Source organism: Pelodiscus sinensis, chromosome 26, assembly GCF_052426305.1.
Source record: "Pelodiscus sinensis isolate ZL-2025 chromosome 26, ASM5242630v1, whole genome shotgun sequence".
Classification (NCBI taxonomy): domain Eukaryota; kingdom Metazoa; phylum Chordata; order Testudines; family Trionychidae; genus Pelodiscus; species Pelodiscus sinensis.
The window spans coordinates 10,692,855-10,720,737 of NC_143077.1; the positions used below are offsets into that span (position 1 = coordinate 10,692,855).

Here is a 27,883-nt window from a genome sequence, read left to right on the forward strand (position 1 = left end):
TCCCCAGGGACAGACTACTAGGCTAACCTGCTTCTGAGGTGAAGGCTGACTGCCCTGCCCTGCCCTGCCCTGCCTGATAGAGACTGTTTTGCCTGAGGTCCTTCTCACCAAGAAGAGAAAAGCAGAGTCCAGCCAGGGTAAGAGGGGCCCTTGCCACATGTGGTGTTAGAAGTGGGATGTTGCCATGAGGCTTTGTGGTGAACTATCTTAGGGTGGGTTAAATCACACATCCCTTAAGGAAGAAGGAAATGGCCAGGGTGAGAGAGCCCCTTGCCACAGTTATACAATACAGAATTGAGAGCTGCAGTACAGCTGACTGTGCTGTGTGCAGTCTGGTCTCCCTATGCTTTTGAGACCACTCACTGGCCTCAGGTAAGCTCACTTGTGCATCCCTGTTATGTCTCAAGCTTACTGATGATGCAAAGCTGAGTGAAGCTGTGCTAGTTTAGATGGTCCTGCTGAAATACTGCCCTCTTTCAATGGCTTCCAATTCATTTCAGAATGGGCTTCATTCTTGAAACCATCCAAGACCCACTAGCCAAGAAGATCATGGACTCCTCGTCTTCCACCTCCTAGCTTCTGCCACAGTCTCAGCATTGTGGGTTCCAGACCTTTCTCTCTTGCAGCTCCTATTCTCTGGAGCAGGCTTGCTGCCTCATGACCTTTCTCTCTTGTACCCAGGGCGATCCTGACCCATATACAGCTGTGTAGGGCACCCAAAAATTTGGGATATCACTGGGTGTTAATGCCCACCCACCTTCCTCTTCCGATCCCTGTTCTGGGGCTCTGCTTCCTCTGGAGAGGAGCTAGTTAACAGGGAGTGAGCCTGCCAGACCTATTAGCAGAACACTGAACCTGTGAAAGAGCCATCAAGTGGCAATAAAGCCATTTAACAGGCATTTCCCAACCTCAGCTATATACTATCAGTTTCTTAATTTACTATGTTAGTTGACAGGACTTAATTTTAAAGCAAATTTTAAACTCATTTTATTAGTGTCTTGCTGAAGATTATAAAATCACATCTCTAAAATATCATCATCCCTCCCCTCCAGCTGCCATTGGGAATACGGGCATCCGTTTAATAGTACTGCATGGGGCCCTACTAATCCTAAGGATAGTCCTGCTTGTAATAGCTTTTTCTTTTGTAAAATTTATTATTCTCTCTTTCTCCCCTCGTTTATTTACCATCTAACTCTGGGAAGCATTTGAAATACAAATACTTGCAAAAAAAAATTCACACATACAAGTAAACAATATACACCACTCTCCCCTTGTTCTTCCCCTCTGTTTGCCAGCAGGGGGGGATGTTTGGTCAGTTTCCTTAGAGTACTGGCTGAACCAGCTACTGCATGCCTTAGTTCTGTGCAATAAGCGCTCATTTACTTAACACAGGGAAGGAAATGGACTTTAATTTTTTTCTTCTTTATTATACAGAAAGGTGGTCTGAAAAAGTCTGTCCTTTCTATTTTGGGAGGTGCCTAAGAAATGTTGGGTACTCAAACAGTAAAAATGTGGTGTAATTTGCAAAGTGGATCTGGTCTGAGAAATGACAGGCCTGCAGCAGCCATTCTGAAAATGTACTTCTCCAAGATGTTGGACATTCTGAGTTTATCAACTGGCCACATGTCTGAGAATTACCAGAGGAAAAAGGGCTTTCTCCATAGTAGCCCTTAAAGGGAAACTTGTGGCATTACACTTCCATGGGGACTAAAATCCCTGGCTATATAGTCCTACCAAATTCCCCTTCTAAATTGTCCACAACAGCTTTTGCTATTTCTAGCTGCAACAAATACAAAAGCAGCTAGGAAAAACAGTAATGACCTCCAGACAGCAAAATCCAGAGCAAAGGCTGTCCTTAAAGGACACCAGGAAGAAAAGGTACTCTGGGTAATCTAAGTACACTTGCTGAGGCAAATCTTCCTTATTGTAAAATGATTTGCATAAAAACCAGGTGCTCTCAGAAAAAGATCTATTTCTTCATCCATTATGCTTATTCTACAAATAAGCACCTTAGTCAGCTACCAGTAAGAGACTAAGTTAATAAAAAAGGAAAATATCAAGTAAACATGATACCAACACTCTTGCCTAAACAATATCTGCACTGCCTTCTTTCCACTCTCCAAAAATCACATACTTGAATAGCTACACATTAGATGCATAAAATCTAAACTAATTCCTACTGTAGGGTTTAAAATTCAACAAACAAATCTAAAGAACATTGTGCACTTATTTTGCAATGCCTTGTTTTTTCTTTTTATTATCACTAAATAATAAACCCTGTGGCTTCCCTCCTGCCCAGACCCTGCACCCCCAGGCCACTCCCTCATCCTTCCACTCAGCTGGCCCTCCCAACCCACTCCTGCACCCTCTCTCGCCCAGATGCTGCACCTCAAGCTTGTGTCCTGTCAGCCCTCTCCCACACAATGACCACCTCATTTTTGGCCACACACCAGAATATAGGGGGGCCCACAACCTACTAGTCTGGGCCCCTGCAGTCTTTTTGCTTCTCCCTTTTGTGCAGACTGATTATTCTGTGGGTTAGTGGCCTCTAACCCAAAAAGGTTTCCCTGCTCCTGCTTTAGGATTTCAAGCTGCACAGCTTGCTGGGAAAAGCACTGTGAAGATCAATCACACAGCAGCAGAAAGCTCTGTCTCTGATTTGAAAATGCTGCTGCCCCTCTCCCACAAACATGGCAGCCTAAACTAAGGTTCCTAATCTAGTCAGCTGCCTTCCAAAGGCCTGGATCCCCACAACTCTCACTCACTTAGTTCCTGAAATTGCCTGTTACCAAGTCCAAGTATTCCAATTAAGAGACTTAAACTTCTGAAACTCTCAAAAGTACTAATGCTCAGGCTCGTATTACTGGGCTGGCTGCTGTCAGAGCTATTGATGTGCACTTGGGTCACATTTCCATGCTCTCCTCTGCAATCCTGGGAGCTAAAAACATCCCTTGGCCATTTAAACATGGCTCTCAGCTGTTCACCCCTAGGCAAAAGTTTCAAGACACACCTCAGATAGGGGTGAAATAAACCAGCCATCAGCACAAGGAGGCATGCCCGCCCTGCTTTGGGAGAAAGCTAGTGAGTCACTGGGTTAAGGCTATGGGGCCAGCAGGGTTTCTCCCCTCAGCAGAAGTGCTGGTACATTTTGCATAGGGCATGTGCTGAGCCATTGAACTGAACCCTGTATGATAAAACCACTTCAAGCTGGGGGTGCAGTAGCCCCCAGAACGCATAGATCCAGCACCTCTGGCCCTTGCTGCCCATAGAATGCTGGCTTTGAGGCCTGGCTAACAGTCCCCCACTGGCCAGCCTCTCGCTCAGCCCTAAAACATTGAACATGGGAAGAGGAGCTTCTGTATCATGTCCCCAATGTGTGGGGTGCCAGGCAGTGTGCTCTTGTACCCCTTTGCAAGGTGTGGGGAAGATGGGGGGCTTCTGTATCCTGCCCTCAGTGTGTGTGTGTGGGGGGGGAAGGGTAAGGAGATTGTTGTACCCAGCCACCAGTATGTGTGTGGGGGGTACTTCTCCCCCAATGTGTGCAGCAGCCCCCAGGACCCATGGCGGATAAAGGGGGTGTCAGGTACCACACAGTGTGTGTGGGGAGGAACCCCTTCTCCAGTGTATGGGTGGAGAGAAAAGGGGTGTTGGTACCCCTCCCCTCAGTGAGTGTGTGGGTAGGGGAAATGGGGCATCATGTGCCCCTTCCTCAGTATGGGGGGAAGGGATTTCATTTGCTCCTCCCCCCGTGTGTGTGTGGGGGGGAATGTTGTCATGGGCCCCTTCCCCCCCCGTGTGGGGGGGAGAGAGAATGGGGTGTCATGGGCCCCTCCCCCCGTGTGTGGGGGCGAATGGGGTGTCATGGGCCCCTCCCCCCGTGTGTGTGGGGGGGAATGGGGTGTCATGGGCCCCTCCCCCCGTGTGTGTGTGGGGGGAATGGGGTGCCATGGGCCCCTCCCCCCGTGTGTGTGTGGGGGGAATGGGGTGTCATGGGCCCCTCCCCCCGTGTGTGTGTGGGGGGAATGGGGTGTCATGGGCCCCTCCCCCGTGTGGGGGGGGAATGGGGTGTCATGGGCCCCTCCCCCCGTGTGTGGGGGGAATGGGGTGTCATGGGCCCCTCCCCCCGTGTGTGGGGGGGAATGGGGTGTCATGGGCCCCTCCCCCCGTGTGTGGAGGGAATGGAGGGGGGGGGTCCCGCGCCCCGCCCCAGCGTGAGGCGGGGGCCTGTGCTCTCCCCCCGGAGCGCGGGGGCAGGGAGCCCCGGCCCGCCCCTCCCCACGTGGCCGGGGCGGGCGCGGCGGATGAGGAAGCGGCCGCGGCTCCTCCCCGCCCCGCTTCCGCGTTGCCACCTGCCGGGCCCGGCCCAGGTATAAAGCGGCGGCCCCGGCCGAGCCCGCGCGCCCCCGCCGCCGCCGCCGGACCCTCCGCGCCGCCCGGTGAGTGGGGCCGGGCCGGGGGCCCGCGAGGGGCTTTGGGGCCGCAGCTGGGCCCCCCCTTCACGGGCGGGGCGGGGGGGGGGTCAGTGGAGCGGTTCCCTCTGCGGGGGGGGGGCTGCCCCTTCCTCTTCGCGGCCGGGCTTTGGGGGGGGGGCTGGAGCGGGGGCTCCCCCTTCACAGTAGAGCGGAGGGGGGGCAATCTGGGGAGGTTAAAAGGGGGGGTCCCCTTTGCTGGACGGGCTGCCCCCCTCCATGGTGGTGGGGGGGCGAGAGCGGGGCTTCGGTTCCCCTCCCCTACACAGTAGAGTGGGGACGATCTGAGTGGCCAACGGGGGGGCTGCCCTTTATTACTGGGCAAATTGGGGGGGGTAGCTGTGACCCCCCCCTTCCTGGCAAGGGCCAGTGTGGCATCTGTTTTATTACTTGTTACGCTGTCATCCTAGGCCCAGCTGTGATCAGGGTCCCCCCCCCCTTTGTGCGAGCCATTAGACCCACTCTTGTCCCTTCCCCTGAAGAGTTTGCTGCCGAACTAGGGTCCCAGACCAAGGGTGCCTTACGAGAAGCGGAGTCATGGAGGGGAAGTGACTTGCTCAACATCACAACACGGCTCCCTAGCAGAGCGGGGAATAAAACTCAGGTTTCCTAGTCCCTGTTCCAGAACTGTCTTTGCAGGACTGTACTGGTACGGCAAAGGGCAGAGTCATCCGGTTTCTTCTAGAAGCCCTGGCAGGTCATCCATGTGTACCCTGTTTGTTTCCTGCATTGCTGTCCCTGAAGCAGGACAGGCCTGAAATAAGAATCTGGGAGTAGGTGAAATGGGTACTTTTTAACCAAAGTTTGAGGCCACAGAAGTGCCTTGAGCACAGGTTACTCGGAGGCTAGGTTTTAACTCTCCTCACAGTACAGATCAAACCTCTGTAGTCTGTGTCATTCTCTGGTCTGGCAACATCCGTGGTCTGGCATGTGTTTAGTTAGAATGGATGTCCACTTATCCTGGGTGAGGCAAGTTTCCCAAGTCCTATAAAGTTTGTTTAGAGCCACCAGTCCTGCCTGTCAGTGTTCTATGCTGCTGTTTAGCTCTAATTGACCCCTCAGTGTTTTCTAAGAGCTCGTTAAGCAGTGGAAGTGTGGGTAATGCTGCTAGACAATATTGACCTCCCGTAGTTTGGCAAACTCTCTGATTGGGCATCAGTCAGGTCCCAAGGGTGCTGGACTAGAGAGGTTCAACCTGTAGCAGTTAAGGGGCTATAAGTGTGACCCCATTTGTAGGATGGAACACAGGCAAGAAAGTTGCATGGTCTGAGCAGAGGACCAGGAATGTTAAGTTCCAAATTCCATGTGTCCTTCATCCTCGCTCAGGGGCGGATGAGAGTTTTGCGGGGCCCAGGGCAGCACAATATCACGGGCGCTCCCCCCTTTGGAGAAAAAACAGAAAAAAGGGGTCACCCTCGTGCCCACTCCTCCAGTAGCCCCACTCTGATCATGTGAGCTACCCCCTCCTTATCCCCTCTCCTAACACCTCCCTCTACACACCTGCCCTGCCTCTGTTCTCCTGGTGCTGGTCCCTCCCCTGCAGGTGTCTGCCCTTCTGCTTCATCCCCAGAATTCTCTGGCACCAGCACCTGCACCTTCCCTTAGCCCTGCACCCTCCTGGTGCCTCCCCCATCCCTCACTGCCCCTGCGCCCTTTGCCCTCTTTTTCCCTGATGCCCGCCCCCTCACCACCCTCTGACCCCATTCCCCTCATGCCCCTGTGCCCTCTCTCATGCCTTGCTCCATCCCTGCCTTCCTCACACCCACCCCTCCTTTCAAGCCTTCTCCCAGCACCTCTCCCTCCCCCCTTTAGCCCTCAATGCCCTTACCCTCTCCTCTCCCAGCATCACCCTGTCCCCCTCCCACTAACACCTCCCCTCCTGCCCTTTTCCTCATTGTCTCCACTTGGCCCCCTGGCATTTGTCTCCTCCTCTTTCTTCTCCTGACCTGCCCCCCCTGCCTTCAGCACAAGCCCCTTCCTCTGCCATCCACCTTCTGCCTTCCAGTGTGCAGGGCGGCCGTGGCCCCAGCCCAGGCTCCAGGCCACGTGCCGAACCATGTGGTGCAATGCTGGGCCGCGCAATTTTAAAGTCCCGGGCCGTGGCACCATGCCACGCCCAGGCGTCTCCCCTCCCAGCTGTTGCCTGGTGTTTCAGCACGCCACGCACGCGCTCCCTCGGCCCCACGTGGCCTGTACTGGCCGGCGCCAGGGAATTTCAAAAGTGCAGGGTTGCGGCGCCCCACCACAATCCTCCTTCCCTCCCCCAGCAGCTGCCCTTCGGCGGATGGCCCACTGGGAAATTCCCGGTATTCCGCCGGGCCAGTCCGCCCCTGGCGCTTGCGCAGGGCCTATTGAAGCGCGGGGCAGCCGCCTCGCTCGCCCTGCCCTATATCCGCTGCTGTCCTTGCTGCATGGCTTTGCGCAAAATTCTAAGTTTGTAGTTTTCACGTATTTATAGGATTAATAACTGGCCCTACCTTGCAGATGTGTTTGGGGGTGCAATCAGTTAATATTTGTAGGGCACTTTGAAGGTGAAAAGTGTTACTTATGTGCTAAGCATGATATTTTGCACATCCCAGGATCCTTATTGCAAAAGAAATGGCATACGTGGTCATTTTAATAAATACATCTGATGTGCTGTAGGGAAATGATGCCCTATTTTGACAAAAGTACTGAATTGAGTGCAAACAGTCTGCACGTTAACAAGATGTTGAGGATGGGTTTTGTAAAGTTATCTCCATTCTTGTGATGTGATTTGGAAACCAACATGAAGCATTTTCAATTAAAGGATTTCCAGAGTTCTTAAGTAATAGTGAGACACAGAGAAGAATTTAAAGAATGTTCATATGAAAACAGTTCCTGCATTCCCTTTATTTTAGAACAAATCTCTAGGAGATGATAATCACTGTATTGTTTCACAGATACTGGGTGTGAATGGCAAACAGAACTTGCCCAAGGAAAATTATGAACTTTGACAATATTCCCTCTGCTCTGGGTTTTCCCAGTTGGAGTGAGATGCTTCCAGTTTGCAAACATTAAGTTGCTCACGTCGACAAAAGCATGAGCACCAGAGATATGTCTGAGAACTATCACCTCAACCTGAACTGTGTGCTTCCTGCCAAGGGCCAGAATCCAGCAGAATATGAGCCGCTCAGCATAGTGGATGTGGAACCACAGGCAGCACAGGAAAGGCTCAGGATCTTGGAGCAGGACTTCATGAACAGTGCTGAGATGCAAATGAAAGTGGATTTCTTCCGCAAACTGGGCTACTCATCAGAAGAGATCTATGTTGTCCTCCAAAAACTGGGTTTAAATGCTGACACCAACACAGTACTTGGGGAGCTTGTGAAGCATGGTGCTGCAGCTGCTGACCGAGAGACAAACGATCCCCCACAGGAGGCCCCAGAAGCCCCATTGGTACCTCGTGGGTTAGTTGCCAACAAAACCCCTGCACCTGTGCCGTCATTGGAGGAAAATGAAGGCAATAACTTAAAACCCATTGTTATTGATGGAAGCAATGTGGCAATGAGGTAAGTTTGCCCTCTTAAGTGTGGATATCATCTCTTATTTTAATATGAGTGACAGTAGATTAAAAATGATTAAAGTGATTTCCTTACATTTCTTAAGCCTTTTTTTACTTTTTGGGTAACTTAGTACTTGTGAAAGGTACCAGATTAAAACCCCTGGATGCTTCTAAATTCTCCACAAAGGTGAGGATGGGCTGAGCTTTGGTAGACCGGTTTCACCAACATGTCTCATTCCCTCACCTGATGGGCAACATCTACAAATGTGAGGTTAAATCTGCCTTAATGGCCCATTCAGTGCTTGGTCCGTCTGCCATGACTTCTCACAAGTCTGCAAATGATGGGGACTTTTGTGCCCAGTGGGAACTTCAAATCTATTTCATATGAAATGCCAAAACTCTTCTGTTTAAATTAGTGAGCAGAAGTGAAATCCATGTGTAGTCCTGTTACCTAATTATTATATGTAAATTCCAAAAGCAGGAAGTTGATCTACAAATTTTTACAGACTTAATTAGAGGCATCTTACGTCTAGTTTCTACAACATTTTTGCTAAAACTCTTGGCAAATCTGCAGATTGGATGGAACAAAAAAGGGGCAGATTTCCAGTTTAGAATGACACCAGTTCTTCAGTATCGTTGACCGCTGGGAACAGGGGTCAGGTGGATGACTCATCTGTAAATCTCTCATATTTTCTGTTGAGGCAGCCTGTACTCTTTCATAACAGGTTTACTAGGCAAATTCAGCACTGACCCAGGCTGATTTAAAAGTTTTCAGCCTCATTTTGTCCCATAAGAATGGTGGAGAGGATTATTTGGTCAGAAGGGGGGGGGGGGATATGAGGAAGGCTCCCCTTCAGTGAATTCTCTTTTTGCACATAAAGTACTCTTATCTCTAGGTTTAAAAAAAAAAATCAGTCCTGTGGAGCCAGTTGGCCAGAGGATAATATACTCCAACTTCAAATCTGAGTCCACCACTTCAGTTCAAATCCAATTTTCTTTAGTTTAGATCTGATAGTCGTCTTCTCTCTTGTAATGAGAAGATAACTAAATGCTGGTGCTCATAGAACTACTCTAGATTTGCTTAGGGCTGAGGAAAGTTCTTTCTGAAGACTGCCGTATAGGTGTGGTTTTTTCCCCCAAGTCGGGATTGGTAGTATGGCTGAGTAAGACTGTATGAGGAAAGAAGGGGCACGTCCCTTTTCCTGACAGTGGCAAGGCCCAACTTAGCCAGTCTGAACATGCAGTACAGTGTTTGCATTCTGATGTGGACTCTGACTTATCAGGCTTTATAGCCAGTGCACTTGACCTGAAAGTGTGTGTAGTAGTGATGTAAGAGTGCAGCCGTTTAAAAGGGTAACCAGTAAGAATCGGTTACCTACACTGCTACACATGGCTCCCAGTCCAGCTCCCTGGGAGCCACCTGCCACCACTGCCTCTATTAGAGGCAGCAGCACGGGGTAGCAACTAGATCCTCCAGAGCAGGATGCCAGACAGGAGCCAGTGTGTGCCAGGAGCTGCCGCCCTGTGTGCAACCCCAGCGGTTACATGGTTGTCAAATGACATGCGTTTTAACATCCTTAGTGTGTAGGCAGGAGATTAACCCCTCTCCATTAATAATTGTTTCTCCAGTAAAAATGCATTTCCAAGCATAGTGTGTTTCTAAGGGGTGGGGTAACTTATTTGAAGAGATGTGCTAGTGGGTAGTGTTAATTTTGTTGCAGAATCCTTTAACTCTGTATTTATTTATTCATGCAGTCAACATATTAGGCTGCAGTGGCCTCTTACCCCTGAATACCATTCCATCAAGCAAAGGCAAGAACATTGGCAGACCTGGTCACAGGCAGACCAGGTGTGAGGTGACTAGTCACCTTGATTTGTGACTGGGGAGGAAGATATTTGTTCAGCACTTTCATTCCATGAAATGACTGCAGAAAAGAATTGGCCCACCTAAGCATTTCAGAGTTAGTGGGATTTCTAGACCACCTGAGTGGGGTTTGGCCTTCTGCATTCGGGTGCTACATTGGGGAAGGAGGAGTTGGAGCATGTTCCCTAGGGGGGTGAGGCATCCAATGGTTAGGGTTTTTGTTTCTCCCCGCACTGTCATGTCTAGTTGCTGCTTCTTCAGAGGAGTAGTTGATTTACATATCTAGGTTTATGCCTTTCTTGCTGTGTTAAAACTTAAACAACAACAAATAGTGTAGTAGCACTTTAAAGACTAACACAACATGTAGATGGTATCGTGAGCTTTCATGGGAACAACGCACTCCTTCAGATGACCGGAGTATTGGACGTTTAAATCCAAGAATAAATGAGGGCGGGGAGGAGAAGGAAAAAAAATTGAAGGGGAGGAAGAGAAAAAGACTGAGTAGATAAACTTCAGAGGGATGGTGGAGTGAGTCTGTAACAGGAAAAAATTAAAAAAACAATTAGTCTCTAGTAGCATCTTAAAGACTAAATCAGGGGTGGCCAACCCGTTACAGGCAGAGACACAAAATAGTGGTGGATGTAGCTCAAATAGCCGAGGGGAGAAAAGTTGTCGAGCGCTGGCAAAAGGATGCTGCCCCCTTTAAATGAAAACTCCGGTTTGACTTTTTGGCCACATCAGGTTCCCGTCGACCGATGCCATCTTGCTGGCGCCATTTTGCTTCGTCCGCGCCGGACAGCTCCCCTGCACCCGGTGAGCCCAGGGAACTGAGGACCCTTTGTAGGGGGGCAGGGGCAGCTTCATGGGCTGTGGGATACTCTTTGTGTGCTGCACTTTCTGCAGTGAAGAGCCTTGTGGTGGCCATCCCTGGACTAAATAGTTACAAGAGGCTGATAAGAACTCATTAGTTTGCACGTGGAAAAAGAACATGACCAACACCAGATTTTACAGACATCAAGAACCGTTAGCACCTTCATTGTTTGGTTAGTTAATAATGTGCGAGCCATCTGATATCCCGATTCAAACCATTAACTTGTCTACTCACTGTCCTTTTCCCCCCCACCCCCACCCTTCCTCCCCTTCAATTTTTTTTTCCTTCTCCTTCCCACCCCCTCTCACTCCTTCCCTTATTTATTCTTGGATCTGGGCTTCCAACACTCTCGTCATCTGAAGAAGTGGGTTGTGCCCACAAAAGCTCTTAGTCTTTAAAGTGCTACTAGACTATTCATTGTTTAAGTTTTTCCTGTTACAGGCTAACTCAGCTACCCCTCTGAAGCTTTTGCTGTGTTAAGTTAACGAATGCTTTTTTTTGTCCCGTTAGAAATGTGCCACTTGTTATGATTAAACTTTAGGGTAAATACTGCTTGATTCTGCTCTTCTGAATATTTGTTGTGATATATTTGAGAGAACTTGCCAGGAGAGAATCTAATCTGACCGTCTGGAAATGTCTCCCTTGGGGTTCTTTTCTGTGCTTGTAATGCTTGGTCTTTCACTGGCATTTAAAGGAATGTTTCTCCTCTGATTTCTATAAAGATGCAGTAGTAATACTGAAGCTAGAACAAAGTTTGTTTGCAAAGCAGTCAGTTGGGGTGTGTGTGTGTGTGGTTTTTCTTTTAAAGCAGTTTACTAGGAGGGGAATTCCATTCTGAAACTTCCTGTATTAATCGTGTATGATGATCCCTGCTGATTCACAGTGTGCAACAGGCCTCCCTTCACAGTCTCAATACCATATGCAAATCTCAGTGGAAATTAGCTTCTACTTCCTTCTTAGGGAATTTCTCAGTAGTTGCCAAATCAGATAGGCCTATTTGGCCACTTTTGTTACAGACTTTGACTTAGTACTGGGACTCCAGGAACCTGAATGCATGATTCTCATGTGGTAAATGTCTGGATATCTTTCAACCCTGTGAGTTTTATACAATTCCTTTTTGAGTGTGTTTCTTCTGGCCACAGATGTAAGCTAATTGAACTTTGGGAGCTGAATATTTTAAAACATTTTCAATGACGTTTTAAAGAGTACCCCAGGGATAGCAGTGCTACCTGGAAGCACAGTCAACTTCTGCTTTTGTTTTGAATTAATTGGAGAAAAACAAACCTAGATATTCAATTCCCCCTGTTCATCTCAGTATCTATATAGCCCTCACAACCGTCTCAAATTGGTCTGTGGCTTAAACCCGAAAGTAGTAAAACTAACTTTTTATTTCCTGTTTTGCAGTGTAGTTGAATCCTTTTCATCCCAAGATATAACCTCCATCTACTTTGTGTCTCAAATATATTTTATTGGATCAACTTTGAACAAGGGATGTGAAAGATTAACCCATGGTGTCCAACTTGCAGCCATGGTGTCCAACCAGTTCTGAATCAGTAGCCGCTATAGTGGCTACTGGTGAACTAGCCACACTCAATTGGCCAAATAGCCACAACTGGCTAATGGCCAGAGTGTTGGACACCACGGGTTAACTGGTAAGCATGATCCTAAATGGGTAATGCTTGCCGGTTCCAGTTAACCGGTAATTGGTGGGGGCTAGAGCAGCTTCCCACCTGCCAAGAGAAGGGGGCTGCTCCAGCCAGATTGAAGCGGTCCCCAGTCCATATCCTGCTTCAGTTGGTTAACTTCAGTTGGCGGCTCTGAATCTTGTGGAGCAGCCTCTGTCTGTGGGAAGCTCGGACCTCCTCCCCCAAACAAGGGCTGCTGCTACCCTGTGTTGCTGTCTCTATCAGAGACTGCAGCACAGGGTGGGCAGGCAGGTGGTCTGCACAGGGAGCGTTTTTTTCAACTAGCTCCCCTCGTGGACCAGTTCCCTGTGCTGCTGCCTCTGATACAGAGACAGCAGTGCGGGGTGACGGGGGGCTCCCCAGGAGTGGTGCCAGGAGCACACTGGCTGCCAACCCCGCCTCCGGGGACTATCGAATAGTCATGTAACCACAAAGATTTAATGCGGTTACGTGACTATTCCGTTACTCAATATCTAACATCCCTATTTTCATGTGCCTGTCACAACACGCGATGTACCTCATGCAGTGTACCATGAGCCCCTAACAACAACTTTGTGGGTGAAACCAGACAATCGCTGTACTCTTGATTAAACTTAAACAGAAAAATAAAACTCTTACCCATGGATGAGCACTCTACATAAAGTAGATTCAAATGATGGTTCTACAACCTGGGAGCTGACGCAAAATAGTAATTCTTGGTCCCTTGGCAGTGAAAGGCCTGCCTAGTCAGTTACTTGTTTGACTCCCATCATTGTAGTATCTGAGCAGGTCGTCAGTTGCATTATAATACAATTCTCTGTTTCAAGAGCTTTAAAAATGTATCTCTAGGCTGGCGTTTGGCTTTGTGAGGATGTGAGCTCTGGATGGCATTGGACATTTAAAAACAATCTTTTCTAGTAGAAAACTCCGTTACAAGCCCCTCAGGAACAGAGGTTGTTCATAACTCCGAACAAAATGTTATGGTTGTTCTTTCAAAAGTTTACATTTAACACCCTGTTCTACTTGCTTTTTATTGTCACTGTGGCTGCCTGCTTGTGTGCTTCCAGATCCAAATGAGGTGTGTGGGTAATGGATCAGTTTGTAGCTTCGAAGTTCTACTGTACTGTATTCTAGAAGGCAAAGTAGAGGGTTAGGGTTAGTATTTCGTTACTTTGGCAGTGGGTGAGAAGAAAACATGTTTTAGTTTTTTCATTGAGAAAGTGGCTGCTGCATGTGTTGGGTGCAACGAGGTTTACAGGATCGATCGGCAAAGGCTTTCCTTGCCGACCAATCCCCGTCTTGACTACAGCTTCGTGCCGACAAACAGCTGAGCCGGCACAACGTGATGGCCATTTTTATTCTAATGAAGCGGGGGATACTTGAATCCCCCGCTTCATTGACTATGTCAGTATGTCTAATTTACATGCCTCGGTTGGCAGAGGCATGTAGTCTAGACATACCCTCTGGCTACGTCTACACTGGCATGATTTTCCGGAAATGCTTTTAACGGAAAAGTTTTCCGTTAAAAGCATTTTTGGAAAAACGCATCTAGATTGGCACGACACTTTTCCCCAAAGCACTTTTTGCGGAAAAGCGTCCGTGGCCAATCTAGACGAGCTTTTGCGCAAAAAAGCCCCGATCGCCATTTTCGCAATCGGGTCTTTTTTGCGGAAAACAAATCTCAGCTGTCTACACTGGCCCTTTTGTGCAAAAGTTTTGTGCAAAAGGGACTTTTGCCCGAACAGGAGCAGCATATATTTCTGCAAAAAGCACTGATTTCTTACAGTAGGAAGTCAGTGCTTTTGCGGAAATTCAAGCGGCCAGTGTAGACATCTGGCAAGTTTTTCCGAAAAAGCGGCTGACTTTCCGGAAAAACTGGCCAGTCTAGACACAGCCTCTGTATAGACCTGGCCTCAAAGTGCATCAAACAACTAAACTGGCAAAAGACAAATAATGCTACGTTTAAGCTTGTAATTCTCTTTCCTGTCTGCAAGTTGTTCAGAAACGAGTACTGTAGAGTTGCTTGCCATTTTTTAAAATCTGGTCTTGGGGAAAATCTTGTTCTTTTCTCAATTTACTTACCCAAAAAAGCAAAGAATTTGGATAATAAGCCTTCTGCTTTCATTTCACAGACCCTAACAAGGATTCAGAGGCCAAAATCCTAGTGCCTCTGTTATTTTGTCTCCACACATTGCTCACATTGATACAAAGGTTTCTGGCATTTAACCATTTTGCAGGTTTATAGCCCTTGAGTGTGGGAGCTCAAGAGGAACACAGCATGCAATGGTTACTACAACAGTTGCATTCAGAGCTTATTCCACAGAGCATTTACTTCGGTATGTTTTATGAGGGATGTTTTTACACCCACATGGACCAGAAAGATGCCCCCTCGCATGTCAATGCTTCAGCTTTTTCCAGTTCTCTTGGGCTACATTTAACTATACTGTATCTACTTTATGCCTCGACCCTGGAAACACTGACTGTGTAGTGCTGCCTACTGTGAGGAGACTGTGGGATTACTCAATACTCATGATTCTGGCTGGCCAAAGGTTTGCCAGATCAGTCTCTAAAATTGCATAATCACCTAAGATGGTAAGGCTCTTGCTTTTTCACATAAGAAAACTTTCAGACTTTATGGGCAATACTCGCAGGTAATGCTGATCCTGTTTGTATCATCGTACATGTTGTTGTCGTCGTCGTCATCAACAACCATGGGCTCAGCTCCCGTTGGTGACCAATGCCTCCCTTGCTATTTCCTTCCAACTTTCCCTGTCCGGTGTAGAGTGGCTTAGTTTCTGTAGACTAGCTCTGCACCAGTCTACTATATCATCTACCATTCTCTGTGGGGTCTGCCTCTCCTATTCGGACCATCCATTATGCCGAATCCCAGAGTCTTAGCTTTTCACTTATCATTCATTCTGCAAATATGCCCAAATTATCTTACGTGTAGTCACTCCTTTTGTTACGAAGGCTCTCCAAGCAGTTTTGAAACAGGAATAGCTTCATCAGTGAAATGCAACTGCCTCTGGCATGGAATGTGACCTTTCTTTATTGGCACATATTAACATGACACGGGAAACAAGTCTTGTTCTGAAACTGCAAGGGAACTTAAATTGGCACCATATAATTACCTGAATTAGAATTTGGCAAGGATCCAAGAGTTACAGCCCTGGTGCTTGTGAAAAGTGATATGATGTCAGTGCTCTTCAGAGAGAATTACCCACGTGAGTTGGGTGTCTGAGTCCCAGATCACGGATTGTATTTAGGATAGTGATCCCTAGATGGCCTGATCAAAGCCAGCTAGTTAAGACTACAGAGTCTGTAACACAATGAGCTAGGTTCAAGGGCAATCAATTGTCCACCACCAGGAGACAACTTTATGTACACCTTTTAAGCTGCTGCATTTCTTTGTTACCTTGGAGTGTACTTTAATGTGGTTCTTGGTATATATGTTTCAGAAATACTTGACTCTGAACATAGCCTTCCAGAGTAGCACCTGCTGAAGAGAGGGTTGATTAAACATAAAGCAGGTTCCTTGAAATCTGAAGGATTCACATTTGCACGTTCCATAATTTAATTACCTTGCAGTGTGAATGACTCCCCATTCATATTCTTCAGTGTAATGTGCGTGGTCTCTGACGGTCACCCTAAAATAAATACCACCTTCAGCCCTGATCTGTCACTACTGTGAAACTAGTAACCTGGAAACAGTTGATAATATTTCTAGTTAATGTGCAACTTAAGTACTGATAACATTGTGAATACTGCAGCTTTCAAAGAAATGATTACCAGCCATTTGTTTTATAGACACGCTGGAGAATTACTGATCAGACTTAATTGACCATTCAGTAGGAAGGACTATGTTGTACTAGCAGCTAACTTCTGATACTTGTGACTGCCCTTTTCTGGTAGTATTTTTCCTTTTCTTGATTGTCTCTAGCAGCTGCATATCAAAGATTCATTAGGGGCTTTCAGGTTTGAAGGTGTCATTTCACAAACACAGTGCAGTCACGGGTAGTCTATAATACTGGACTCTGTATAGTGAGGAGAGGATCTGTCCTTCAAAAAATTCATGTGTAAAGATGGGTAACGCTTTTTTGGTATGAAGTAAAGCCAAGACAAAAACAAAGGCAGGTCTATGTTACAGCTGTTTGGTGATAGAGCTGTGTTGGCGAACCCTCCTAGCATGAATGCAGTTGTAGTGATGAGTCCTTTTGTTGGTATAGTTTGCTCTCCCCCAGTTCTCTGAACAAAATAAAGCTATACAGTACTGCAAATGGACTTTTTTGCCAGCATGACTACACAAAGTCTCCGTCTACACTAGCAGCTTCTTACGCAAGAGCTCTTTTGCGGAAGAGTTCTTGTGCAAAAACTCTTCCACAAGAGAGCGTCTACATCCATGCCAGTGTAGATGCTCTCAAGCTCAAGAAAGCTCTGATGGCCATTTTAACCATAGGGGCTTCTTGTGCAAGAAATTCATGTTGCTTGTCTATGCTGGCCTCTTCTGGAAGAGCTCTTGCGCAAGAGGGCTTCTTCCTGGGAGAGAGTGTCAAGAGTTCTCGCACAAGAAGCCCTGACTTTCTACAGTACAACGTCCGTTTACTTGCGCAAAAACGCGCGGCCAGTGTAGACAGGCGGCATGTTTTTGCGCAAGAACGTGCCATTGTAGACACAGCCTTAGGGTTTGCCATTAGAGCTGACTGTGAGTGTAATTCCCTTCTATTTCCCCTTCACCACTCCCAAGTTAACTATCCTGTTTACAGTTAAGTTTTTTTCTGGCAGTAAAGGGGAAAAAATCTCTAAATTTGGGAGTCTAAAGCAGGGTTTGAGTACCTAGCTGCAAGCAAATGGGCCCCCATTTCAGTGGTGCTAAAAATTGATGAATGCTGTGGTTGCTCCATGCCCTCTGAGGATTTGTGCAGTTTTCAATTTTAGAATAGTTCAAGACAGGCCTGCTGGTGCCCTCAACCTTTTTGTATTGTGACTTTGAGCATTTATTGCAACTGTTGAGTAACTGAATACTGGGTCTACAAAAGTATCACCTCAGAAAGAATGTCTGAAACACTGGCTCGACTTGCTTGGTATTGGATTGTGTGGTGTCTGACTATGCAGAAGTCAGTCGTATCTGAATACTGAAAATAAGGTCCTCTTCTATCCTCTAATACAGCCATGGAAATAAAGAAGTGTTTTCCTGCCGAGGGATCCTGCTGGCGGTTCGCTGGTTTTGTGACCGAGGACACCCAGATATCACAGTCTTTGTGCCATCCTGGAGAAAAGAACAGCCAAGACCGGATGTGCCTATCACAGGTGTGGGACTCTAAAGCCAAAACTAAGTATCTAAAGCGTCCTGTTGTTGTAGTTTAATAAGCCTGCTGAGGTCCTTTTGGCCAGTAAGCTCCTAAAGAGTGAATGGAAAATAAGAGCACTGGAAACTTAACCACACTCCTTACCAGTGAGCTTTCAAATCCTTAACCTCTCCTCTGAGCAAAAAATTGCTTAGATAAGGTGACAGAGTTTGAAGAATATAACTAACTTTATTCCAAAATGCTTCCTAAGTCCTGAGATAAGAAATGTGAGTTACCTTTTCTTATCTCCAGGTTTTTTTTTTTTTCCCTCTGGTAAATGGCCATACAGTGCAGCGCACCTGTATGAAATGTTAACAGTCATGCAGTTAAGTAAAATACAGCAGGCTGGGGATCTGTTCAGATCGATCCAGTCAGTGATAATTATTGTTTTGAGTTTTCAAGCAGCTGAGGTTTGAAGTTTGTAAGTAAATAAATATTTCATCTTAGAAAAGAAATCCATGCATGCTCCAGAACACCATAAAAAGTCAGTCTGATCACTGCAATCAAAGGCATGCTTTGGCCTTGTCTTATCAGCCTGCCTGTCATAGGTGGAGGGAAAACATGGGGACTTGAGTTTCATTGTACAATAGCAGCATCTACAAGTTCCAGCTAAAATCGGGACCTCGCTAAGCTAGGTGCTGTAGAAACGCTTAAGTGGGGTCAATCCATGTGTCAGAGAGCTTACACAGACAGCACAGCTAAAGTGTGCAAGAAAAGGAAAGATTGTCTCCCATTTTGCAGATAGGGCCCAGAGAGACTGAGACTCCGTTACTTGCCTAGGATAACAGCAGTTACTCCTGGCTCTGCCACAGACTACGTCCCAGTTTTCAGAAGCCCAGTCTAGTGTCTTGGGCACAAGACAATCTCTCGTGGCTCTTGGTCTGTGTTAAATTTAATTTGTGTCAGTGCCACCTGTAACCCATCCAAGGAGAACTGAGTGGGGGAATTGAAAGGCTTCTAAAACTTGACAAGATTTTAACAGTAGCTGTCTGGGCAGGGCACAGAGTGAATGAAATGTGGAAGCAGGCCTTGATTCTGACACGAAGCCCCTTTGGAACCTACTAACTATGACCTAAGGCTCTGTGTGTTCACAGCTAGTTGCTTATTTCCCGTAAACCTTACACTTCTACTTCCTTGGCATCTGTTGCCTGTAAATGATGCCAGATTGTATGTGCTTGTTTGTGTTTATGCCACGTTTTCATGGTGGTTTTGTTCCAGATCAGCACATTCTCCGGGACCTCGAAAAGAAGAAAATTCTGGTCTTCACTCCTTCTAGGAGGGTTGGAGGCAAACGCGTCGTTTGTTACGATGACCGCTTCATTGTGAAACTGGCATATGAATCTGATGGAATCGTGGTTTCCAATGACACTTACCGCGACCTGCAGAATGAGCGTCCGGAATGGAAGAAGTTCATCGAGGAGCGCTTGCTGATGTATTCCTTCGTTAACGACAAGTACGTTCCCATTCCCCGATCACATACAACAGTGCAGCAGTGAGAAGCCAAAAAAACCAAACTCCTCGCTGACTTGGCCCCCACCTGAGAAGCAGAAAGACATTCCCCATATTCACCTTACACAACAGTGCCTGAGGGGAGCTAGTAGATTTTGTGTACTTCAGCCTTGTGCTAGGGTGGTGTCGGGGGAGGACTAGAGTACCAGTGTGGGGCAGCCCTGAGCTATAGGGGCCAGATCCAGGCAAGCCTGGGGCTGCATTCGGCTCCCGAGCCTTAGGTTCCCCACCCCTCATGTAGAGACTGGAAAGGTGAGTGTCAAACCAAGGGTAAAGAAAATGATGTAAGGTGAGAATTCGGGAGGAAGTGACTCAGTGCTCTGTGTGTGAAATAGTTCCTCCCAAGGAGTAGCAAGTCACAGGGAGGGCCCAAAGACAAGGCCAGGAGTAGCTCTCCCTGTATTTGGCTAGCTTGGAACCGGGAGCGCCTCCCTGCTGACATTCCTGAGCCGGCCTGGCACTGGTACAAAAGACTTGCTTCCTCTGTTACAAATGGGAAAACGATCAGCTGGCCCAACATTCTGATAACAGAGCACGGGACTGGCATGACCAGCAGAGCGGTGGAAGCCGCCTGCTCTGCTCCTGGGCCAAGAATCCTCTTGCAACAATCTTGCACAAATCCTTTTCTGATTTACTTGAGAGTAGTCCTGATGAGCCACAACCCTGTTCTGAATGGCTAACAGACGGGTCAGCCTGCCATGGGTCATTGAAAGAGGCTTTAAAAGGAAACTTCTCTTCCCAGTAAGGACCCTGGGTTGGGGAATTGTTGAAATCAGTGACTCCTTTTGGCTGTGCCAGGGCTTGTTTCTTGGCTGGCACACAGTTCATGGGTTTGGGTAACTTTGAATCCTCATGGAAGTAAGAGTGAAGTTCTGGCCCAGGAAAGTGGCTGGTCCTGACCTGAGACTTACCTTGCTTTAGGTTTATGCCTCCGGATGACCCGCTAGGACGGCATGGCCCCAGCCTGGAGAACTTTCTGAGAAAGAAACCTGTGGTGCCAGAACACAAGAAGCAGCAGTGCCCTTACGGTAAGACTCACCTCGTCCGCTTGAGGGCTGCAGTGGCCGTGCCAAGTCAACTGAACGCCCTTGGTGAATTGCAGCAAGTGACCCAATGTTCTGCTTTTTCCTTTCAGGGAAGAAATGCACTTATGGGATTAAGTGTAAATTCTATCACCCCGAAAGGACCAACCAGCCGCAGCGCTCTGTAGCTGATGAACTACGGGCCAATGCAAGGCTGTCCCCAACCAGAAGTCCCACCAGCACAACCAAAGAGGAAAAAAAGAGCAGGAAACCTTCCCAGGCAGAGTCCGTGTGCTCTGTATCCATAGATGGCGACACAGGCTCCGTTCAGAAGGTCTCCATGGAGAGGAAAAGTTCAGCCCAAAAAGCAAAAGCTGGTGACATTTCCCACCTAACCAAGGGTGGTGTCTTGGGCAGTATCCCTTCTGTCAATGGCAGCTATCCATCTTCCAATTGGTACCAGCACCCTCCCCCTTCTCCCCATATGGACTCTCTCTCCTACATCTCTCAGGAGCATCTTGACTCAGGCATTGGATCCCTTGAGAACCAAATGTCTGAGATGTGGCCTTCCAGATCTACCAGTCACTGTGAGCATTCCCAGCCTGACCAGGGGGCAGCATGTGGCTGCAGCTGCAGCAGACAGAGACCTGCTTACCAACACGCTTCTAGTGCAGAGCAGGATCCCCTGGGCCACTATAAGCATAGCTCTCGCAAATCTGTCTCCCCTTGCAGTAGCTTCTTGCCATATAGTCCTGAGATGTCACACACAAGGTCCTCTCACTCGTTCCCAAGCTATGGAGTGTCTCTGCATCCAGGAAGTGCTGGCCATTATAGTGTTCCCAGCGAGTACAACCCCCCAGCACCCCATCTTCGTGAATACTGGTCTGAGCCATATCAACTGCCTCCCCCTTCAACACAGCCTAGCAATATTCGAGACCATCACCCAATGCCTAGAGCCCCCGGACCAGCCTACAGTGACCACTGCCCGTGGCCCCTGCCAGACCGCTTTGCAGAGGAGCGAGCTAACGTGCACGTGAAATTGTGTGGCATATTCCACCCCCATTTAGTAGATGCTGTGATGAGCCGTTTCCCTCAGCTGTTGGATCCCCAAAGACTAGCTGCTGAAATACTGACCTACAAATCTCAGAACCCAGGTCTGTGAGGCAGAGGATGAGCCTATCCTGGTGGCCAGATGTGCCGGGAGTCCTGGGCGCAAGGTGTTTCCTGTGGACAGCACTGCACGGCTGGTATAACTGCCTCAATGAGGGTTTTCACCTTCCTCTGAAGCACTAGGCCTAAGATGAAGGGAGAATAGTAGACTCAGTGGGCCAGTGGCCTGCTCTGGTATGGCCAGTCCTAATACACCTCCTAAAATGGCTTGTTAGGAAACTGTTCCATACTCCCTGAGAGCATATTACCAGGAATCGGGGTGGGGGGTGGATTTTGCCTTTCTCTGGAGCACAGAGCAGGGATTCCCCTGTAGTACCAGGTGGGTATGTCCTGCCGATTGAGCTCCGGCAACTGTCCATTGGGTGCTTTGGACTCTTGTTCTTCCCATTAGCCTGCAGCATTCAAAGGCAACATAGCGCTGGAAGCGGTTCCACTTGAGCAAATGGGTTCTGTGCGGTTACTCTGGGGTGGCGCCTTTTGCAATAAGTGTCTGTAACTACATCTTGGAGAGGCGGGCCCCTTAGCTCCTAACTCAACGGCTTGCTTTGAACTCCCGTCGGTCAGCCTCAGGTTCCATTGCTGTGTGTGAGAAAAGCCAGGCGCTGAGAGGCCGTTTTTATTGCCTGGGCCTGCCTGCCCCAATGAGCTGGCCTTACGTGGGGCCACTGCGGTGAATAGTGGGAGCCTGCAGCCAGCTACCCTAATCAATGAGGCTTCTCATTTGCCTGGAAGGGCCTGGCACCGCACCAGGCTGACGTGCGCCTCCTGCATTCTAGACTCCAGAGCCTCACTTCCTGCACGTCCCCCGACTGGCCATTCTGTACCAAAGTTTAGAGAGAAGCCGACTTGTGCTGCTCTTCTAAAACACGGGTCTCCCCTTCTGCCCTGTTATGGACTCATTGGTGTAGTGCTGAGGAGAAGCCTCATGTCCATGTGGTGTACCTCCCCCTCTGACATCACCTCACTATCGCTGTGGGGATCACTGAAATGAAATGACTAAGGTCCCATTTGGACTTGCCAGTTGTGTACCTGCCCTGTAGCCACTACGGTTCTAAGGCTCCTCCAAATTCTTGGCAGCGTTAAGTATTTTCTCTTTGAAACTTGCCACTCTTTTGCCCTTTCACTCCTCTCTTGTTCTCTCCCCAGCCCTCCCCTTGAGATTCCCAAAATAACCGAAACTGTGGTTTCGTTTATGATGGTAACGGTTGCCCCTCTTCATTCGGTTTTGGTTAAGGATCACTTCTGTGACTTGTACATACTGTAACTAATATTTTAAACAAATACTGTAGCAATTGATTCTGGTTCCAGCATTGCATTAGGGCACAGAGTAAGCTCTTGCACTTGCAGGCCAGAAGCAGTTGACTTTGTTGATACACATTGTATCTGTGTGGTGGTTTTTATTAATTATGTCCGTTTTGTGGTTAAACAAAGGTCCTTCTTAGCGGCAAACCATGAGAGGAAGAGCTGAGTACAGATGTGGCTGAGCACCCCACTCCTCTGTGGTGTGTTGGTGGCTATTCTGTTCCTGGTTCTTACCACTCACGTTTTCCAAAGGATGGCCGAGCCAAATTGGCACTATGTGCCATGGAAACCACAAGGACACAGAAACCCTGTATACCTGGTTAATTATGATACATTACAAAACTGTAATGTTTCATGTTAGTAAGCAAAATGCTTCTTAATCTTATGTAACCTGATAACTTTGCATATTTGTAAATTACAGGAAATATGTTTTTAGTGGTATTGTCCAGAAACTTGCTTGGCGATACTATTTTACTTAGTACTGTACTTAACTCAACCATTATGTGTTCTGGTGGTTTCTGGAAGAGTAAGTAGCAATATATACTTTGTCCTATTGCAGCTAAAGACTTTAGACACCTTTTTATACTTAAAGTTGACATTTATTGAAACTTGCTGTCTCACTTAGATTTCAAGCAGTCAGCTAGCCATATGGTGTGTGTCTCTTGGCAAACTAAGAACTTTATCCAAATAAAAATGGCTAGATTGAATGATTAGGCTGTTGGGGTCTCTTTTTGAAGGGTTTGGGGAAGCCTGTTTTACAGCTTGGCTGCGATTTTTAAGGAATGTATCTCAATGTGCTGTTAAGGCACGGAACTGAGATTTGGGATTTCTGGATTCAATTCCCAACTCTGACTCGCTGGATGAGCTTGAGGAAAATCACTAAATATCTGTGAAATGGGCATGAGATTGCCCTGCCTGAGTCTGGTTGTAAGGCTGGAGACCATGGAAGTGTGTAGTGGTCCAGGGACATGCCACTCTGCTGGCATGTGGGTTTTGACCAGGCTGTGTGGGGAAAGCGTCTGCTGTAGTGTAAGTGACGAGGTACATGCTGTGTGTGTTCTTTTGGTAGGACTGAGAGACCTGCTCCTCCTCCCCCCTCGAATGTTGGACAGAACAGAAAAGCAAACTGTTTTCTGATCCGCTTGCTAATTAAAACTGAACACTCAAAGGGAAGAGACCTATGTTGGCTCTCTGCAGCTTTGTGATCTTCATGAAGAGCTGATCAGAGAGCTGATATCATTGAACACCAATGCCTAGTTTGTAATGCGTGGGCCCCGGCCCCTCTTTCAAACTTTTTTTTTAACTTTCACAAATGAAGCAGCAAGTCCAGAGGTGCCAAGCTTCCAGAAGCGGGGAGGTTAGCCGTAACAAGCCCTGGCACACACTAAGCACTGTCTAGCATTGTATTACACAAGCTCTTGTGTAAATAGCTGTGTCATAACACCTTTCTGTAAGTAAGGCTCTTGGCATGGGCCTTTGTTTATGAGCTTAGGAGGAAGTCTACTAAGAATTTAACATTCAAATTTCTCCAGGGGAATCCTTCCCCTTGCAGCCCCACCCTCTATAGTGCAGAACAGCATATTCTTATCTCACTTATGTGAATGACTTCATGCTCTGATATTCAAAGAAGTGGTCACTTGATCTAGTATAGAAAGGCAGCTCTTTCCAGTGAACATGGGGGGGAAAAACCCCTTCCCTCAACAGAAGGAAAAGTGGTATCTCCCTTGAAGGTGGTAGATGTATCTGTGTTCTAATGAGTCTGAGAGCAGTGGCAGAGAAGAATTGGGAGGGGGACTCAGAAGGTCTGGGTTTTTTCCTTGCTTGGCCTCCGAACTTAGCAACGGCAGGCAGTGCACCTCAAAGTAAAACTCTGATTTCAAACCAAAAGCGTCAGCCAGGTTGGAAACATTGCACCATTACACATGCAGTCGGCGCCGCTAGTGCCGATGGACAGAACAAGGTGCTGCAATCTAACCATCTGTGGTTTTCCTCTGCTTTACAGAGTGAACGGACTTAGACAAAGTGGAGTGGCCCAAAAAGGGGGCAAATGCAGTTGAGATTTGGGGCTGAATTAAATACCCCTCTACCTAGTAGTTATGGGCTGAGAGAGCGCGAATCTCTAGTGGTGATCCTGAAATTCACGTACAGCTGCTGCTTGAAAGTTAAGCCATCATTGCCCTCACAAGAGAACTTTTAAAACGCTTGTAGGAATGGACGGATGTCTCTCAAAAGGAAATGCCTCCTTGTATCAAAATAAAAGCTCTCCCTTTCTAAGTCACTCATATTCATATACTGGAATCAAGCCAAGAACTGTAGCGTTAGACACGTTGGCAGACACATCCACGGTATCTGTGCCGAAGTCCCCAGGTTAGTTAATGTAACTTGACAGAGAAGGGAGCTGTAGGTGTTGTGTTCAGCTGTGATTTTTGACAGAGCTTGGTCTTGCCCAGCACTGGACAACCTAAGCTAATGACTGGGCTGTGTGTGTGACCCTCTTCCATCTCTGTGGGCTGCAAAGATTGTCATAACCAAGATGGTCTCCCAGGATAGCGTAGTTCTAACTCTGCTTGCGTCCCTAGAATCTGCGTGCTGATGGAACGGTCGCAGCACTTTGATCAGCTGCCAGGGGAGCGCTCGGCTCTCTGGCAGCGTTGTGCGCGATCAACACGCACCTCACTTCACGTACCTGTCACGTAGCTAATACGGGTAAAAAAATTTTTCCCCCCACATGGAAGGAGACCAGCGACATCTGGCAACCCAGTCATGGGCAATGTGAAACAAAATGTCTCATGGGCCGCACGCATGCAGGTTGCCCACCCCTGATCTTGCCTCTGTTTCTACAGCAGACTTTGTAGCCATAGACTTTGGGTCTCAACTACAGAACCCTCCCTCCTAAACAGTATTTAGGAGCCCAAATGCAGCAAGGGACACAGGGACAGTATCTACTGCCAATCTGTCCCCTGCCAGTCATGCAGCAATCTGCGCTTCTGAGCGCTGGTGTTGCTTTGCTGTTCTCTGGCATCCGGGGCATACCCAGGTATCTGTGACTCAACACGGGGCTGCTGGTGAAGTGACCCCATTCGTTTTCTGTTGGATTCAGATGGCATTTCTCCAGTTGTTTAGAAGGAAATGGCAGCATCTATCTGAGTTGCTACATGGACTGGTTCAGGCCCATCGCTCAAAACAACCTGCCCCGTGTCTTCCTTCCAAGCCCCTCCAAGCTGGCTGTAGCACAGTCTGCTGCTGTGGAATTTTTGAAAAACGGCTTATAGGTCACCACTTCCTTTTGGGTACCCCAGCGTAGACAGAACCCAGTGAGAGCTTTGTGAGCACCGTGCATCTGCATCCTATTTCTTCCCTCTAAATAGGTTATATCCTCTTTCGCAATGTGCAGGTCTGCTGGGGAGGGGTGGAGGAGCCCACTCGCGTGCTGGTGAAATCCGTGTTGTGCCTCGGCTGGGATGTGGCTGGCCTAGTCTGGGGCATATCTCGGCAGTAGGAATGTTAAAATGCGTTTATTTTGGTAAATGTGTAACTGCTGAAAATGTGGGTGGTTACATGTGTAGGGGGAGGTGGTTGTGGGAGCTGGTGCTGGCAGGAAGCCTGCTTAAAAGCCAGCTCCTGCCTGCTCTTCCCCCGCTGCTGCCTCTGTATCAGAGGCAGAAGCACAAGGAGGGGGAGGGAGGCCTGTGTGTAACCATGAAGGTTAACAAATGAGCCCAGGATTGTCGGTTACCTGTTTGGATACATCCCTACTCGGTAAGTGAGCAGATATATTCAGCCCTAAAGCTTCTGTTTGAGTGAGGGTCCCACCCGTTACTATCATGCATGGGGAAAATGTGAGGCGTTTCTGCCTTGCCGCTGGGAAGCACGCGAGGGAAGTCTTGTAAGGTTACAGGGCAAGTCTGCATGGGGCAGTAGACTCCTCCAGGGCAAGAGTGGAAGAGCAAGGACGCTCCTGTCCTCTCCCAGTGCAACTTTCTACCTGGAAGCAGAGGCCGGAGGAAGCTGATGCAGCATCTCTGAGCCCTGCAGAACGAGTCCAAGCTGACCTTCAAGTTATCTGTCCTGTCCCTCTTCTAAACTGCTCTTTCCTCTACCCTACTGCGGCATTTGTCGCTACGCTTTCTCTTGCTCCTGCTTGTCTCCCCGGCCATCCAGCCCCCTCCAGTCTCTGAGTTGGCTAGGCTCAGGTCTGCACATCCCAAAAGACATGGCAGCAATGGAAGGGGGCTAGAGATGGCTGACCAACTAGAGTCCTGGCCAGACTCTGGGGTGTGGTGAGACCGAAACGTCCACTCAACCACGCTGCCTCCTGATTAGAGGGAAGAGGTTGCTTCCCCTTTACGCTGGGCACCAGCCCAGATCAATTTCCTGATCTGTTCTCGTTGAACATCAGCTGGCAGGGGAGGGAGGAGGAGTTTGATGTTCCAAGTGTCTAGATGTTTGCTTTGTTTTAAATGTTAGTCTCAATGCAGGAGGGGGAGACAAGGCCTGGGCAGGAAGCGCAGACTCGAAAGGCAAATCCGAGAGAGGTTCTGTGGCCAGTGTGTCAGGCTGATCCTCAGGCTGCAATGAGCCCTAGGGGAGGGGGGATATATCCACACTCCTGTCTCAGCTTAGCAGGGCTTCAGCAAAACGCCAGGCGGGGCAGGCTGCTTCTCAGAATGGGTGAAATCCCAGCCAGCTGTCTGCACTGGGTCTGTCCCTGCTTTCCTGCAGCACTGATCTGCTCCTTAGCAACCTTGGTCGCGTTCCTTCTGCCAAGATGCTAAGGACAGAAGACCATTCTGGTCCTCCAGTGTGACCCCCACTGTAGCCCAGTGGGAGAACATCCCCTCCAGTAATGCTGAGCTTTTAGAAAAATTGCCAGTGATGGAGACTCCACCATCACTAAGTTGTTCCGGCGGTGAATTACTCCTGCCATTAAACAAGAATGCCTCGTTTCCGGAATTGGACACGGGATTCCGCCAACAGTGCTACTGACGAGGTAAGACAAAGAGTTTCCCCTGTTTACACATCACAGGATCCCATGAGCTCTTCTGGCCACAGTGAGAGCTCAGCTGTTCGTTCACCACAATCCTCAAACCTGTCCGAGAGTCCCTGCTTCCCAGGGCAGAATCTTCTCCTCCTCCCCCCCCCCC

At 48.2% G+C, this 27,883-nt stretch overlaps 1 protein-coding gene across 3 annotated transcripts; it reads left to right on the plus strand.

Moving 5' to 3' along the window:
- Positions 1 to 27,883, plus strand: ZC3H12A (zinc finger CCCH-type containing 12A). Of its 3 annotated transcripts, none has more exons than XM_075908549.2 (6): positions 1 to 137; positions 7,391 to 7,999; positions 17,559 to 17,698; positions 18,955 to 19,189; positions 20,167 to 20,273; positions 20,381 to 27,883. In XM_075908549.2, exons 2-6 carry the CDS (start codon positions 7,530 to 7,532, stop codon positions 21,427 to 21,429), a joined length of 2,001 nt encoding a protein of 666 aa, XP_075764664.1. In that variant the 5' UTR covers positions 1 to 137; positions 7,391 to 7,529; the 3' UTR covers positions 21,430 to 27,883. The 3 variants fall into 3 exon arrangements, with proteins under 3 accessions (XP_075764664.1, XP_075764663.1, XP_089629547.1); XM_075908548.2 differs by lacking the exon at positions 1 to 137 and adding an exon at positions 4,298 to 4,436; XM_089773421.1 differs by lacking the exon at positions 1 to 137 and having other exon boundaries at positions 4,737 to 7,999.